The following is a 10,791-nucleotide window of genomic DNA, read 5'->3' on the forward strand; positions in this document are numbered from 1 at the left end:
TCGGTTACCCCGAAATCTCCTTCACATTACTCAATAGGTAACCGCCTACTCCATCAAAACCTTTTGCAATTCTCTCTTCTTGCTCCTTTCTTCATCTATTCACAACCGTCAAACCCCTTCTCTCCCTCTTTGCAAGGAAAGGTTTGTCAATTTGATTTTTATAAAGTTTTCATGCAACCAAACTCCTTTTTTTTTTGTTTGGGGGATTTGGGGGGGACAGAAAACAAAAAAAGGTTGATTTTTTATTCTTTTTATGCTAGCATGGAAGGTTCACCACTTGTGTTGGATATAAGCTCCGATGAAGAACCGTGTTTGGAAGAAAGTGATGCAAAGAAGAGAATTGACTATGATGATATGATAAAGGAGTGGTTGGTCATGCCTGATGAAGAACCAGAACAAGACCATGTTGTCGTGAATGAACTTGGACACAAGTCAAATTCAAAGTCAAAGTCAAGATCTTCAGCATCAGCGCCAAGTGTGAAAGACATGCAAGATCATAATGATGATGATGATTGTGTGATTCTGGATGGTGACCCTGAAAGAGCTGTTACTACTTCTGTAGAGGAAATCACAACAGCTTCCTCTGATGAGTTGGTTGTTGTTGGGGAGAAGGGTCAGGTCTGGTGTTGTCTCCTTTTTTGTTACTTTAGTGTTTGTTCTCTCACTTTCTTAATGTCATGCATATGAAATTGAATGTTTGTCCCCCTCTAATATACCTAAAATTTTGTATTTTGTCTTTTGTGAGCTGTATTTTCGTCATTGTAGCATTGTAAATGTTACTATCTTGAGATTTGAGATATTTCCCCAAGTGTTTGAGTTTGAGGGTTTGCAAGACCAGTGTTTGTGAGCTGGGATGTTGGAGGGAAGATGAGAAGGAAAGGGTTTAAAGAGTGAAATAGACTTCACTTTCTCATCAAGTTGCTTTTTTTCCCTCCAAAATCCTAACTTGCAAACATCCCATTAATTTATTTATTTAAACTTTTCTCAAGTGATAATGGAGATTGATAAGTTTGCTTGTGGAGTTAACTATATGTCAGTCTCCATAGAAGACCGAAATTTGTTTGATATGCTCTTTCTTTCGGAGTTAATCCTCATAGGTTAGTTCCTTAACATTTGGGGTGCACCATTGCCAAGTTTAGCATCATCAGAATATCCTACCGGACATGAAATTTCTGCTGTGAGGGAATTTGAGACTTGAGAGGGATAAAAAGATTCGAGGAAGGTATGGTGCAGAAGACTGGATTCTGAACATTGGTTCTGGTATCTAATTGGTTTTGATTGAGATCCTTAAATTTATGGATCAGTGTTAACTCATCCATAGTTTTTGGAAGAGTCCTGTGTAATTGTGTAACCATTTAAAACGTTTGTTGGTTTTCAATTTTTCATGTGTGGTCTTGTTTACTCAATAAAAATGTTCATACTTTCTGTACTCATGGCTGAATGTTGTAACATTTTAGATGCGTAGTTTCATTTTTGTTTATAACTTGCAGGTTGCATGCAGAGATTATCCTCATCCGCGGCATCTTTGTGCCAATTTCCCCTTTTCTTCCACCCCCCATGAGCAGCACTGTGAACAGGTGAAAATCATACTACTTAATGCTATGCATAACTTTGTACTTAGCTGGTTTCTTTTTTTTATATGATTATTTATTTATTTGATGCTGTGCAGTGCTATTGTTACATATGTGACTGCCTATCACCATGTCCAAATTGGGGCACTGGTCTTTCAAGTGCAGATCACTGTCATGCAACTGCAGGATCTGGGATGTGGGAAACTCTTAGGAAAAATTTCAAGTTGGGAAAGATTGCTCCAATACCAGCATCGACCAATTATGTCACTTCATGCGAGGCTGTGAATGATATACACAACCTTGAGCTACGCCTTGATGCTCCTCGGTTTTCTCCAGTTTCCCCATTATTGAATCAGTCATGGAATCCGATGGATATTCCTCAGTTTTCTCCAGTTTCCCCATTATTGAATCAGTCATGGAATCAGATGGTAAGTCTCGAACCTCAAAATCAAGCCTCTAACACAATCATAGCATGGTCAAGCTCCTTGCAAAAGTTTAGATCATTGAATCAAGTCTCCATGCCAATTACCATTCCTTTACGTCCCACCACCAACGCTGCACTTCAACATGGTGCAAACCATGCTAGATCTCCTGAGTCAGCATTTCCTTTCGCAAGGAGCGGATACCAGTCCCATTCTGTTCCAAGGCAAGTGCTAGGTGTACGAAATCACACCATCCAAAGGGGACAAGTTCATGGCGCTGTCTGCTTAAGCCCTCAGTTCCTCCATTCTCATATGATTGCCAGAGGAGTAAACAGTGCCAGGAGCATCCCAACGACAAACTACACTTCTCATGGTGATTCTTTTGGCCTCAGCAGTCAAGTTGGTTCGGCACAGGCACAGCAATATGGTAGATATCATCATGCAACTGGAATTTCTAATAATGGAACACCTTATGTGCAAAGTGATGCTATTGTACCCAATACCGTAGGGTACCCACAACTGATACCTGGAAAAACCAGCCTGAACTTTATTGATGTGAATAGAAATCAGCATCTAAATGAGCATCAATTTGTAAATCAAAATGGACCTGCTCAAGCAAAGATTGTGACATGTGGAATGTCAATGCAAGATGCATGCCTACAACTTGGTGAAAGTCAAAATCAAATTGAATGTGCAGGGAATGAAGAGAGATCTATAAACCAACCCCCCAATATTAAGAATTCAGGTATGGAATTTACTCAAAGCCGAAACCTTGGCTCAATTGATGATATCAAGAACTTGCTTTTCAATGAAGATGAATCTTTTCCAGAGGACGGTGCTTTGCCATCTGACCTGAATATAACATCTTATCTCGAGTCCAACTGATACAGGCAGGTTTGTTTTTTGATTTTGATGGCCCCTCAAGTAGTCTCGAAGTGGAACATGTTTAGCTTAGAAATATTGCCAATGAAGGTGAAGCGCTTTGCTGCTATCTTCATTATTCTTAATAATGGCTAGTTCTCAGTAATGGCTGCTGGTTGGATGATGCTACAGTGGCTAATTGTTTTTTTTTTTGTTAATAAGTTATTACTTAGCTTTGAATCTATGGCATCCCTGCATATGGCTAATCAAGTTGTGCTAACTGCTATTTTTGATGTCTCCATTGTAGGTGTTGGTTCTCGTTATTTTCCTTCGGTTATGTTAACCTTAGAAAAGAAAAGAAAAATCTGTAAACAACTTACACTTACTTACACTACCCGAAAATCATATGCTTATTGTGGGATGGAAGAAATCCGTTGATTTTGTTAATTTATCTTTGTAACACTTCAAAATACGAGAGGAAAATGATTGACTCAAGTTGGATAACATGAAGGAAAAGTTTTGGTGAGAATACAAATATTTTGATGTTTGGATTTCAGTTTAATTAAGGGTGTGTTTGTTTTATTGTTTAAAATTACACAACGCACGTTTAATTGTTTTGCGTTCAATAGTTACTATTGAAGATGTGATTGAAGAAATTTATTTTCTTTTTGCCAATTTTATCCTTTATTCTTATTTGATGTATACTGGTGTCTTTTATTTTATGGAAATTTTGGTACTCATTATATAAAATTTTTAATCATTTTTACAAATACAATTTTATTTTGTGAAACTTTTTTGTTATTTTTTATTTGATTTTGTATAATTTTTATTGAGTTCTTGAATGTTAATTTTTTATAATATGAATTATTGATTCCATTAGAAAGACTAAATTAAATAAAAAAGAGAAATACTAAAAAATGAGTACAAAAAAATTATGGCTAAAAGAGTAGTAAATTTTAACATATAAATTTGTTCTTTTAAGAAAAAAGAGGTAAATATCAAATCAATATTCGAAGAGTATTAGGGATAATAAACATCTTCTCAAAAATTTAAACTATCATGTCATGATACCACTCATCCCAAAAACTTTAGCTAATGGGAAAGGTAACACTAATGGTTATATCTCTAATACTTCATAAACCTCCATTATATACATTGTACAAATATTCCATTGACTCCTCATTCTTTTCTTTAACAAAATGGTCCGGGGTCCCATTGAGGTCCCATTTGGTTCATTGTGGTACGTATAGACTCCCATTGAGGTCCCATTTGGTTCATTTCCGTGTCCACTAGAGATAGAGACACGGTGGTACGTATAGACTGATTGTTTGTTGAGACACAATTTTAATAGATATAGTTATACCCAGACGCACATAAAAGACATGACATGTATTTAGTGTATTTTCTTTAAGCGGTGACATTGAGACAACCCATAAGATACATGATTTTTCAATTCCATCCTTGATTATTTTTTAAGAATTTAGATTCTTTAAATTTTAGATTTTTACTTTAGAGGATAAAGTGAAATCTGTCACAATTAGATATTTTCTCTCTCATATTTTTTTTGGTCCCGCCTATAAAATAAATGATGATAGATCATATTTTATTCTATAAAGTAAAATTTAAAATTTAGAGGATCCAAATTCATTTTTTAAAATTCTAATTTTATCATTTACCCAACTCTCATGACTCTTCCTCTTCTTCTCCGGTTTATTCCACGTTCCTACCTCCATTCTACCTTTGCCTTCTCCTTCCATCGTTGTCGCCGCCACCACTACTAGCATCGTAACTGCCTCCCTCCTTTATCTGTCTCTCCTCCTCTCTTTTGCATTCTCTCTCTTCCTCCGCCGCTGCTATCCCATCTCAACGTTTTTGTCGTCACCATCGTCGTGTTTCCCCTCTCGCCCTCCGTCATCACCGTCATTATCTCTATCGTTGTTCCGCCTCCAGATCTGCCTTGACCCACCTCTCTTCTTCGTCGCTTGTGCCGACGTCTTTGTTGCCTCGCCTTGCCTTCGGATATACTTTCACCTGCATCTCGTTCTCCTTGGCTCGTGCCGGCGCTGACGCCTCCGTCACCTCTCTCTAGATGTAGATCTGTCTTCGTTGCCTCCATATTTATTTTTCAGATTGTGCTTGTTTCATGTATTTTTTTTGTTGCCGATTATTCTTTCTCACCAGATATATTATGTTCAAGTTTCTTTTTTTTGTCTGAATTTCTATATATATAAAAAATATTGACTTAATTATTGAATTAAATATTTTGATGATAGTTCATAGTTATTAGAATTGAGGTTGAAAAATTAATGGCAGTGATGGTGAAAAGTAATGTTGGTAGTTATGTTGCAGTGAATACTGTCTTGTATATATCAACAAACATAGTAAAAGTAATTGCTATGTATTTGTGTTTCTGTCTTTGTGTCTGAAAGCTACTATCTAAACACTGCCTGAAAAATTTTAAAATTTAACAAATGTATCCCTAACATCTTCAGCAAGCACAATGTTAACGCGGCCACCGTATTCTGGTGACTTGGCAAAACCTCCTCCCAAAACCCTAATCCCTCCCTCCCCAACACACTTTCCCTCTCTCCCTCTCAATGCACTCCCCCTCCCCAACGCAACCCCCTCTCCTAGATTCCCCATCATCACCACCATTATTTACATTATGTTGAGCAAGTTGTTGAAAGCTTAGATTTTTCAGCCTAGCATCAACATTGAAACCAACTCCAGATTCAGTTTTAGGTGGAATTGAAAGTGGAGCTTGGTGTTCATGTCCTTCATCAACAACATGGAGGTTGATGATGTTTTTGGTGGTGACAGGGAAAGGAGAAAGGCGAGACCTTTGGGCTTGTTCCCAAGCTGGGATTGGAATAGAAAAGTCGTCGAATCCAGAAAGACCGAGGGTGCGGAGATAAGGACAAATTCACCATCGTTAATGCCCTTGACCCTGATGCTTTTTTGGTTGTTCAAAGAATGAGAAAGGTCAATGAAGGATGATGCGAGAAAGAAGAGGGAACTTTGTAGCGATGTTCTTTATGGCGTTGCGGCGATCGAGGTGTGGCTTCAAGCGCTTACCCCGTACATCCATTGTTGCTCAAAGCTTTGTTCTAAGCTGCAATGGTGTAAACTGTATCGAAAAAGGGGGCTGCGTTGGGGAGGAGGAGTGCATTAGAGAGAAAGAATGATGGAGTGCGTTGGGGAGGTAGTGGGTTGGGGGGTTTGTCTGCTCACCAGAACATGATGGTCATGTCCTATTTTATCAATAATGAAAGTCAGATACTATTTTGTCAGCGCTAAAATTTGTCTGAATGTCGATTTAATATTTAACTATAAAAAAATTATAGCCTATAGAATTATTAAATATAAATTATATTAATACAAATTCATTTTATTCAAAATATTTTTATTTAATTTTAATTTGATAAACGTCAATTGAAACACAACCGTAAGATAAGTAATACTAGATTAAAGATGAATATGCTTTATTGACTGAAGAGGCACAAAAAAAACATCTCGATAAAGAAATATATCTTTTCTAATATAAACTTGCCATGAGCTGATGAGCAACCAAAGGATAGTATCGAGGTAATGTGTAAGTAATTAATTAAAACTATATTTTATCGGACTCTTTTAACATGATTTTGGTCAAATAATAATCTTTAGTTTGTAAAGGAGTTGTTGTTCACCATCTATTATATCCTATCTATTTTGTTAATTTGTCTGTTTTAGAAAAGAAAAGATTTGATTTTATGAAAAACATAGTGTTTTTGGATTGAAATCATCTTTTTAAAATAAAAAAAGTATGTCTTCTTTGATTTTATCTATGAATTCTATGCTAATATGATCTATCACGATGAAAATATTCATTTTTATGTCAAAAGGCGTGAATTAAATCTAAACAGTGAAATTATCAATGAAGTCCTAAAATATTCTGATATTGGTGTTAATGCATACACTTCGAAAAAAATAGGATGAAGGTTTAGATATTTCATATTAAGATGCTTTTGTGAAAATATTTCTTTCATTGATGGTCTTATCCCTAATCATAAGATTTTAGGTCCTATTCATGCTCAACTCCATCGCATTGTAAACCACATTATCCTTTCTCAAAGCGATTCATATAAAAGGGTTCATTTTGTGACAAATTAGTATTGTATGCTATCATTATGAAAATTAAATTTTTTTTTGCTTATTTAATAATAAGACATGTATGAATGTATAAAGAGTGATAAGAATCTGTCTCTTTTTTATGGCATGTTTTTAACCTGTATTTTTAAATTTTTTTGTGTTGACCTAACCAATGAGACACTTGAAAATAAAAACTCTTACCTAAAAGAGGATAGTGAAGCAACAAAAGAAAGGACCTATCAGATCTGAAAGAGTAGTTCTTGATGATGAAGAAGAAGAGTTTGATGACATTCCTCCGCAATTCACCACTGAAGCATCAGCATCTACAGGACACAAATCCCATTTTGTATGGAGTTGTAAAGGATATTCTGCAAGAATTTGTGAATTTGTTCAATCATCTCATCTCCACAAGCCAACAAGAGAGAAAATTTGCTGTTCGGAATGAAAATACTTTGCGCAAGTCAAGAGATAGAGTGGCATTTCTTTTGAAGTACATGGGCAACATTCATAAAGAAGATACCATGGCTATTGATCAAGAAGAGCCTTTAGACACTAAGAATGAAGACTCGGATGCCTAGGAATATATTATGTTAAAGACTTTTGATTATGTTGCACTTAGTTTTTATCAGACTATTAGGTTTTAATTACTGTTTTTATTACTTTCTAGATGACTGTAACTCTTTAAACCTATGCTACTTATTTAATTATTTTATCTTTGACTTTTAATCCATCTTTTACGGGTCTGAACTGGTTTTATTTTCCTCCCTTGATGACAAGGAGAGTAGTAGAGTAGTAGTTAGTTGATGCTTTGTTATGGTTTGCTGTATGTCTTACTAATTAATTGTTTGTTGATCTGTTTGCTCATATAACTTGCTCATGAGTAATGATGTTCTTTACGGTAGCGTTTGGTAGAGAGACAGAAATTAAAAGACTGAGACTGAGAGATTGAGACTGAAATAAATTTTAGTATTCTGTTTGGTGCAAAGTAAGAGACAGAAATTGAAACAAGAATAAAACTCTAATTTAATTTGCACAAATGATAAAATTGGAATTAATTAATGAAATGAGGGTATTTTAGGTATAAAATATTATTAAAATTTCAGTCTTCATCTCTAAAAATTTTAGTCCCCTATGTTCCTACTTTTTGGAGGTACTGAAATACTAAAATTTTAGGGACAGAGACAGAAATTTTAGTATCAGTCTCTGAGCCAACAAATATGATACTGTGTCTCAATCTCCCAATCTCTGTCCCAATACCTCAAAATAAACGCTACCTACATGTGCTGCTATAACTTGTGTATGTTTGTTAAAAAGCTCACATTAAAAGGGAGTATCTTTTATAAAAGAAAGGGGAACAGATCACATTTGAAATGACATCATCAAAGGAAAGTCTTTAATCTGAACTTTTGCATTCCATTTTTTTATTTCTATTTTAAATTATATTTGTCATCAAAGAAGAGATTGTTGAATTTAACAAATAATAACAATATTTGGTGATGACAAATATGTTGGTGGTTGGGTTAAAATTCCAATTGAGTTTAATCCTTGTACTTAGTATTACATATCCATGTTTCATTGTGAAGCCCAAACAAGGAAGACAAGCAACTCAACTAGAAGAACCAAATGCAACTAAGGCTACCAAATAAAAATGAGTCAGCAATCTAATTCATTGTCATTCAAGAAAAAGAAAAACAATTCTCAGCTAATGGTGCTATGTTGCTTCCAGTAAGGTATAAAGAAGAAGAAAAAATTTCACTTTTTCACTAAGCATTAAAGAAGAAAAAGGTGCTTCACTTTTTCATTAAACACCAAATCAGAAGAAAAGAAAGCAAATCAAGAAAGTTTGGTCAAATAAAAAACAATATACACAAATTAAGCGTAATCAAAAGCAAAAAGATAATTTATTTTCATTAACATGCAAGTCAATTATTTGTTATTTTCTCTTTTCTTCTGAACAATCATTCCGAGTAATATGAAGAAAGAGGTGGCTATTTGTCTTTGTTGTGAATCAATGGCTAATATTGAAACTTAGAGTCAAAGCATAAGATTAATAGTTTTGATTTATAAAATCCATTGAAAATATGTTACCAATGAAACTGCATTGCTTAAACTCGAATTTTAAATCCCTAATTTTTTAGTCTGATTGAAGAAGAAGAAAGTAAGTTATGAACTAGCACAATATTCAAGCAGTTGACTTCATTTTGCAAATCCTAGAGCTAGCTATAGAATGCTATACAAAAAGAAAAATCACTTCAGTTTTAGAAGCAATGAGAGAGAACCCAAAATAAGAAAAGGTAGAAACCTCACAAATTAAAATTTGAAGTTTTGGAAGTATTGCACCTACATTGATAACAGATTCTCAATAGATTTGATAAATCAGAACCATTAATCTTGTGCTTTGGTCCCAAGTTTCAATATTAGCCATTGATTCACAACGGAGAAAAGTAACCACCACTTTCTTTATAGTATCGAAATGGTTGCTTAGAAAGAAGGAGAAATCAACAAGTAATTGACTTGAATGTTAATGGAAATAAATTATCTTTTCTCTTCTGATTATGCTTAATTTATGCATGTTGATTTTGATTTGACTCAACTTTTTTGATTTGCTTTCCTTTCTTCTGATTTGGTACTTAACAAAAAAGTGAAACAACTTTTTCTTCTTTGATGCTTAGTGAAAAATGAACATTTTCTTTTTTCTTTGTGCCTTACCCAAAGCAACATAGCACCACCAGCTGACGTTGTTTTTCTTTTTTTTTTTTTCTGAATGACAATGGGTTGGATTATGGACTTATTTCCATTTGGTAGCCTTAGTTACATTTGGTTCATCTAGTTGGACTATTTGTCTTCCTTGTTTGGGTTTTATAACGAAACATGGGCCTGCAACACTAAGTATAAGAATTAAACTCAATTAGACTTTTAAACTAACTACCAACATGTTTATCATCACCAAATATTATTATTATTTACTAAACTCAACAGAAAGTTTAATTTACTCTTATTTTTCTCACACAAAAAAGTTATGAAAAAAAGCATAATAATAAAAAATTCATAAAAATAATAAAAAAATAAAAAACAATTTGTATCTCTTACTATTATTTATGTATTTTTTTAAGAAGGGACATAATATATACTAATTTAATATTTTATGATACAATATTCATATTAATATTTCATCTTTTAAACATAATTTTATGTATTTGTATCTTTGTTTGAATGTCTAATACTTATAAATGTAATCTTAATAATTCTAGAAGATGGGCTTATAAATAACATAATATAATAAGTAATTATTTCTAATCATAAAAAATTTGATTATTAACAAAACTAACCATAAAAAATTAAATTAACATTGTACTCATAAAAAATTAGTATCATTTGACAAAAATATCCAACCCGTAAATTTAAAATTGATGCTGTTAAAATTTTTATAATGTTTCCAAAATACCCTCTTTATCACTTTCTTCATCTCAATCCTCTAACCTAACTGAATCTACCATACAACCCTAATAACAATCCTTAGCCCCTCACTTCACCTCCATCGTTCTTTCACATTCATAAATCTCAGCCGCTTAACCTCTCAATTGCTACTCTCGTTGGCTCAGCTACCTCCAGTCACCTCCAACGCCCCCAAATTGTCTACGCTAGCGTCGTCCCTACCAGATCTACTGCTTCTCGCGTCAACATCGTCCTTGCGTTGTGACCATTAGGTTGCCTGTGGTTCTGCGCCGTCGACAGCTTCTCACTGCCAGTCTCGTTGTTAACTGCTCTTTCTCGTCTCTATTTCATCTCGTCGTTGACTGCCTCACCGC

At 34.3% G+C, this 10,791-nt stretch overlaps 1 protein-coding gene across 1 annotated transcript; it reads left to right on the forward strand.

Annotated features, from left to right (window-relative positions):
- On the forward strand, positions 1-3,148 carry LOC107491709 (uncharacterized). Its single transcript, XM_052262782.1, has 4 exons — positions 1-37; positions 261-618; positions 1,491-1,577; positions 1,670-3,148. Exons 2-4 carry the CDS (start codon positions 262-264, stop codon positions 2,876-2,878), a joined length of 1,653 nt encoding a protein of 550 aa, XP_052118742.1. The 5' UTR covers positions 1-37; position 261; the 3' UTR covers positions 2,879-3,148.
- Positions 3,149-10,791: the final 7,643 nt, after the last annotated feature.

Source organism: Arachis duranensis, chromosome 6 (assembly GCF_000817695.3).
Source record: "Arachis duranensis cultivar V14167 chromosome 6, aradu.V14167.gnm2.J7QH, whole genome shotgun sequence".
Taxonomy (NCBI): domain Eukaryota; kingdom Viridiplantae; phylum Streptophyta; class Magnoliopsida; order Fabales; family Fabaceae; genus Arachis; species Arachis duranensis.